At 40.3% G+C, this 6,310-nt stretch overlaps 1 protein-coding gene across 1 annotated transcript; it reads right to left on the bottom strand.

Moving 5' to 3' along the window:
- Window positions 1–590: 590 nt before the first annotated feature.
- On the bottom strand, window positions 591–5,669 carry LOC125468851 (exportin-2-like). The gene is given in 3 exon segments (XM_048565399.1): window positions 591–1,293; window positions 2,615–4,116; window positions 4,119–5,669. Coding segments are annotated over 2 exon segments (2,910 nt in total). The 5' UTR covers window positions 5,527–5,669; the 3' UTR covers window positions 591–1,293.
- Window positions 5,670–6,310: the final 641 nt, after the last annotated feature.

Genomic DNA, 6,310 nt, shown 5'->3' on the forward strand with positions numbered 1-6,310 from the left:
GACAAATTAGATATTCAATACAAAAGAGCGAAAATCTAAGTTCGAATCTCCTTTTTCCTTTTGAACAAGTTGAAAAAAGAAACGAAAAACAAATAACCAACTATCTATCGAGGTGACACCATTTTTGGGCCTGGTCCAATAAGATTATGAATTTGCTTTCTCAAGAGTCATGGGCCGAAAGTAAAAAGTACATATGTTTGAAATATTTCACATCTACCTCCATTTATGTGTATTTTTCACGATCTATAGTATTCTCTTCGTTTCAATTAGTAAAATTTGATATTCTGTTTGTTCATTGTAAAAATATTACATGCAATATTACAGGACTGGCACAAGAGAGATTGTAATATTATTAAATTGACACAAAAGAAATAACGTTTGGAGTGTACTCGTGTCATAAAATCTTTTTCCTGATAACCAAGGATAGTTGGATTAAGGTTTTACAGTTTCCACATCTTACGCAGGCATGCCATATGCATGATGTCAGTGGAATCATATGTTTAATTAGAGTAGCAAACGTAACAAGGGTTTAGTGCTCAATTATAATTAAGTCAACCAACATCATCTGCAAACTTTGTAACAAGATTCCATCAGAACAAACATGTTGCACAATCTTTTGTGTGCTCTCGATATATTAATAAAAAGTATATTGCACAAGTGCTGCAAGAATGCGTCCATTAAACCTTCCGTTTCTTCTTCTGACTTCGACACCAAAAAACCCGAAAAAAATGCTTCATCTTCTTCCTCCGACCTTAAAACTTCCGTTTTCCCCTCCCACTGCCTTAAAGGCTTCATAGGGGAAATTCTAATACCTTAATTCACTTAACCAACAAGGGATTTGACAAACTGCAATAACGACTGACGCAATAATTCCTCTGCTTTTTCTTTTGGAAAAGACAATGGTGCAACAATATGCATACATATGCAACAGTAATATTCAACAAAAACAGACTTACATGACAACAATACAGATGTACCATAATTAGACGAATGCATGCTGACACAGGACAGGATGCTACGAAGACGCATTCATGATGACTTGACATAGGACTGCAACACTAAAATCCAGTTAACTACTGGGTGCTCGCCGTGTATGGTAGCCGACTCAGGACAAGTGTAACCAAATATCCCACATCATTTCTGCAGAAAAATTTCAAATGCTGCAGAGATGAAGATGACAATCATCAAAACCTGTAGACTGCACGGCACTATAGGTTGCTCAATATGCATGCTGACCAAGACTCGTTGAAACTTCAAATGAAAAGCCCGCACCTTCATTGCCATGTAAAAATCCTGCAAGTTTACACATGAAGATGAGATAATAAACAAAGAAAATACTTGAGATAGTAAACAAAGGTATCATTAACAAAAAGAAGTAGCAATTACAATAGAATTAATAGTCAAGGGTGCCTAATGACATTTTACCACTAGGAGAAAATGGAATTAAGGAAAACAAAAGGAAAATCTGCCATATACGTGTAAGATATGCAAACAGGGAATTGAGGAAATTCATACATGCGAGATAGTGCTAACACTCATCCATGGGTTGATGTATAGTGCTAGCATGCCTAGATTGAGAAATAAAAACAAATACAGCCACAACTTAAACCAAGTAAGCTTTCACTGTAACTTGAAGAAACCCCTTTAATGTTGAACAAACAAGGCTTAAATATCAACCCTAGAGACCCCTCTACTACAGAAAGAAAATCAAAACCATTCATCTTTTCCACAAACGCACAACCAAAACTGGCTAAGAGTCCCAAGGTCGTTGTTTTCCTCCTGCCACACCATGAGCAAACCAGTTTTTGGCAATATTCAAAACTCAAACCCGTCCCAGTTCAACCTAAGATTGTTTCTGCAAACAGTAAAACCACTCACCAAATAAATTTACATACAAATCATCGTACATTTAAAGCCTATTGTTATCAGGTTGCAGCTAATACCCCAGATTCACCATTCAGTTTCAACAACAAATTTTTTTACACTATTAATCAATAAATGTTCCAAAACAAGTAATACTTTTTTCTTACCATCCAACTTCTAATCTGTAGTTTACTAAGTGGTAGTATTTGCACCACTAATCAAATATTAAGCTACTCACAACACTTACCTAAAAAAGATGTATTTCTAGGCGGTTATCAGCATTCCAATAGACAATACATCTTTTAGATACAAAAATTCTTATGAGTACATACCACCAAGACGGATCCATATATATTGTAAAAAACAACTTTGATTGCTTATCATCCAAGGGAAGAAGAGCATATAATGGCATAGCGAGGATATGATTAGATAATTTCTTATATAGCCCAATACATTTCAATCAAACTGCAAGTTACTCATTGCTGATGTTCAGTGCACTCAATCAGTTTCTAATTAGTGTAAGACAATGACTAAGAAATAACAAGGTAACAATCTTTCTGTATCAGAGCATATCTCACAGCTACAACCCCCCATTGTGTATCACATGCTTAGTCACCAAACTATTGCTACAATATGAATATATCACAAACAATTCCAGACGTAATTAAAACATGCTTCATGAAGATCCATAAAAAATAATAGGAATGGTGCACAACTACAAAACAAGAAAATATTTTGTATACATACTCACTTAAGCAATCGGGCATTTATAAACTTCGCAGAGACGATGTAGTTCTGCCTGATTGGTTGGGTCAAGATACTGACTGAAGATTTGAGGGTATCTGCCTGGGGAAAGTGCAGCAAGCCTAGCCAATGAATTTACCAAAAATTCTTTCGGATCCCTGATATCTTTCAGTGGGTCGTCCTCTCTCTTCCCAGCATTGTGAAGACGAACAAAGGTGGCAGAGTAACCTGCATTTTCAGCAATATCAGGCATTTCTGGATCCTCTTCAACCCTGTCCTGTTCAGGGCGTGAAAGAAGGGTCATAATGCTGTCCAGCATCTTCCCCCAGTGCTCAACAGCTGCAGCATCCAGAAGGGCTGGAGATTCACATAGAAGTCTGGTTGATGCAACAGCAGTCAACTTAGTCTCAATGACTCCTGTAATTAGCTTAAGATTGGAAATCCAAAACTGCACCAAGATGACCTGAAATATGTTTCCCTGAACAGCATTCATTGTATCTGCAAGGTTTTGAGAGCCGTGTTTGACCAGAAAGAGTGACATAAAAATCAAGAGAGACTTGATAAACTTTCCTGTTTGCCTGGTTTGGAGCACCGTGAAAAGGGCACTCCAAATGCCACCAATATAAGGTGCAATTACATTATATTCAAGGCTCTCAATAATAGTATTTAGTACATAGAAACCCTGTTCATCTGTGCTACGAGTGGAGACGAGTTTATTAAATATCACAAGCACCTGCTGCAACCTCCCCCCTTGGTTGAGCTCATGGGGTGCCTTATGAAGGAATGCTTGAAGCAAACGCACAAGAGCTGGAACATTAGAAGCCTTTTTCCATAAATCAGGGGACAAAAGTATCTCAAAAATATGCATGTAAGACGGTGAAATAGGTGGGTTATTCAGCTCAACTAGTTGAGCGAGCAACTGAAATGCATAAGGAAAGAACTCGGTCACATCTTCGACCAATATCTTCTGGAGACTGGGAAATAGGCTTGTCTCAAAAAGTGATATTAGAGAGGCATTCTTCCCACATGCACGCTTTACAAGAACAGCCACTGACTCGAAAAGATAGTGGTTAAATACTGGATTCTTGGGGTTTTCACAAGCTTTGTTGAGTATTAATGTTAACCCTTTAATGCAAGGATCAGCAATCTCATGTGATACGTCTGCAACTCCTAGAACTCGCATAATACACTTCATTACATATTGGTTTTCCTCAGATTCTGGAACCTTCAAGGCCTCAAAGAGGTTGTTCATCAGTTGTGGCAGAACAGGAGATATATCTGCTGAAGTATATATTGCTCTTCCACCCTCGTCCTTCACCATCAAAAGTTTCTCAATACAACTTGCAGCATAAGAGTGAACAACATTTGACTCTGCACGAAGGAACCGAATCAAATCCGGAAAAAATTGCAATGCTATAGGCTTTGGTATATGATTCCTGAACATAGTGAAAAATTTTAGTGCACCGGCCTTGAGCATTGGAAACCCATTGACATCCTGACTCTGCAATTCGGAACAATTACCGTCCCAAAGAAGTTCTGAACGTCAACAAGATCAGTTGTAACAGAAGTACCACCAGCCTTCTTAATAGCAAGTGATACGACCAAGTATATAGCACAGTCCTTATCCTTCCAATTCGCAACTGGGTTTGTAGCAAAAGAGCTTAGCAAATTCTGTATCTGTAGAGAAACCAAATTAGTAACCTGTTGTTTATAATTGCTAGCAATCCCTTTAAGAAGCTCACACGCAATCCTCCTCCTAGTATCGAGATCACTACCTTCCATATCCCTCCTGATGAACTCAATATAGTTCATGTCAAATAGTTCTTCATCCTCCTCCCTTAATCTCACATTAGGGATCACAATGCCCTGACAAATCTGTGGTATCACACCCTCTGCAGAAAAAAGATTATGATGCACACTTGTGCTAACTGTTGTCAAGAACTTAATAGCTGTAACAGCTAACTGATCACGGCTTGACACCTGAGACACATTCCCCAATAAATGCCACACAGCAAGCGCAAAATCATTCAAGTACGTCTGAAACTCTTCCTCATTCTTTTCCATATAAAGGTTAATATTCTCACAAACAGCTGCACGCAACGCATCAACCAGTGCAAGACCATCAGCGCTGCTCTCCAGTACTGGATAACTAGTGGTTAAATACTTTTTCATCTCAGTCATCCACTCATTCATATGGTCCTCAAAAAACTCAGGCAACTCTTGAAAATTCAATGAGTAGAAAATCCTACAGCACAATCTCTGTGACTCAAAGAGCGGCTTAAGCACAGCAGGCCCACCGGAATTAGCAGCAGACTCTATCAAATTCGAGGTTTTTATGAAAATTTCCAAAAGAGGTGCGGCGAAATTGTCCAAACAGTATTTCAAATCAAGCAAAAGATCATTGGTCTTGTACTGATAACGAAATTTCTTAAAAATCGAGTTGGCAGTGCCGAGAATACCGTTAATGGAGGCGTAGTCTCCAGCGAGTGAAGCCGTCCGGAGGCTGGAGATAAGCTCGGGAAGCAAAGCGGGCCACAGCTTAGGGAAATCGTGCTTGCCAATGAGAACTAGGGCTTCGCTGAGCTGCCCCTGAATTTTGGGGGTCGCAGAGAGCATGAGGGAGACGATGAGTCCCTTGATCTGCTCCTTCTCAGCGTCGGGGATGGGGGTCTCGTCGGAAGAAGAGTTAGGAGCCCATCGCGCCTTGAGATGGTTTTTGAAGTTGACGGAAGCGGCCTGCCGGATTTGGTCATCGACGGTGGGCTCGGCAACGAGGCGGAGGACGGCGAGGCCGTAATTGGGGTGGAGGGATGCCTCGGAGAGTGAAGCCTCGGCGCGGCGGCGAGGTTCGGGGGACGGAGAGAGAGTGTGGAGAAAGCACTGAGAGAGGTGCTGTAGGGTTTCGGAGTTCCACTCCATTGATGGGCGATGAAGCTCTCGCGGTCTTCAGGGTTTTGCGGGGGAAAAAGGGGGACTAGGGTTTATGCGATGTGTGGAGATTTTGAAAGCGAGCGGAAGGTGTTTGTGAAATAACAGAGAGAGAGAGAGAGAGAGAGAGAGGGAGAGAGGAGAGGGAAAATCGAAGAGTTTGGGGGATTTTAATTTGGGGATTTTTGTTTTCCAATTTATTTGGGAATTTTTGGTCCGTAGAAGCAAGCACTGCCAATTATTCCCCCTTCAAACGGCCTCGTTTGGTAGCCCTTGCAATTGGATTGAATTGCCCTTGCCATTGGGTTGAATTCCCCCAATCCAAAAAAAGTTGCTCCAGGCGATTGGGCCTAGGGCTGCCCCTGCGGTAACTGCTTGGGCTTGAGCTCTTCCACTACAGAAACTGCCGACCCGCGTGCACCCCAAAAGCCCTAAGAAGCCCTCCACTTTCTCTTTTCTCCTTGGACCTGCCATTTGGTATAGATTGTTTAAAATTAAAAAAAAAAAAAGCCCTAAAAGAGCCTCCTTCAACGTGCAACTAGCATTTGCCTACACACTTTGTGTGTATGAACACATTTTTTTAGAAAATGAGAAGGAGAGAGAGGGAGAGTGGGAGGTTTTTATTATTTTTATTATTTTAAATATTAGAGATATTTTAACATCACTTGTAGGTAAGACTTCAATAAAAAACAGTAAAATTTGAACCTATGAAATTACATTATTGCCATCATTTTTTTTGTGTGATAGAAGACTAAGTTGTCTTTTCACCCTCTTT

Source organism: the organism of the source record quoted next, unplaced genomic scaffold (assembly GCF_019419815.1).
Source record: "Pyrus x bretschneideri cultivar Hongxiangsu unplaced genomic scaffold, Pyrus_bretschneideri_v1 Contig4, whole genome shotgun sequence".
Lineage (NCBI taxonomy): Eukaryota > Viridiplantae > Streptophyta > Magnoliopsida > Rosales > Rosaceae > Pyrus > Pyrus x bretschneideri.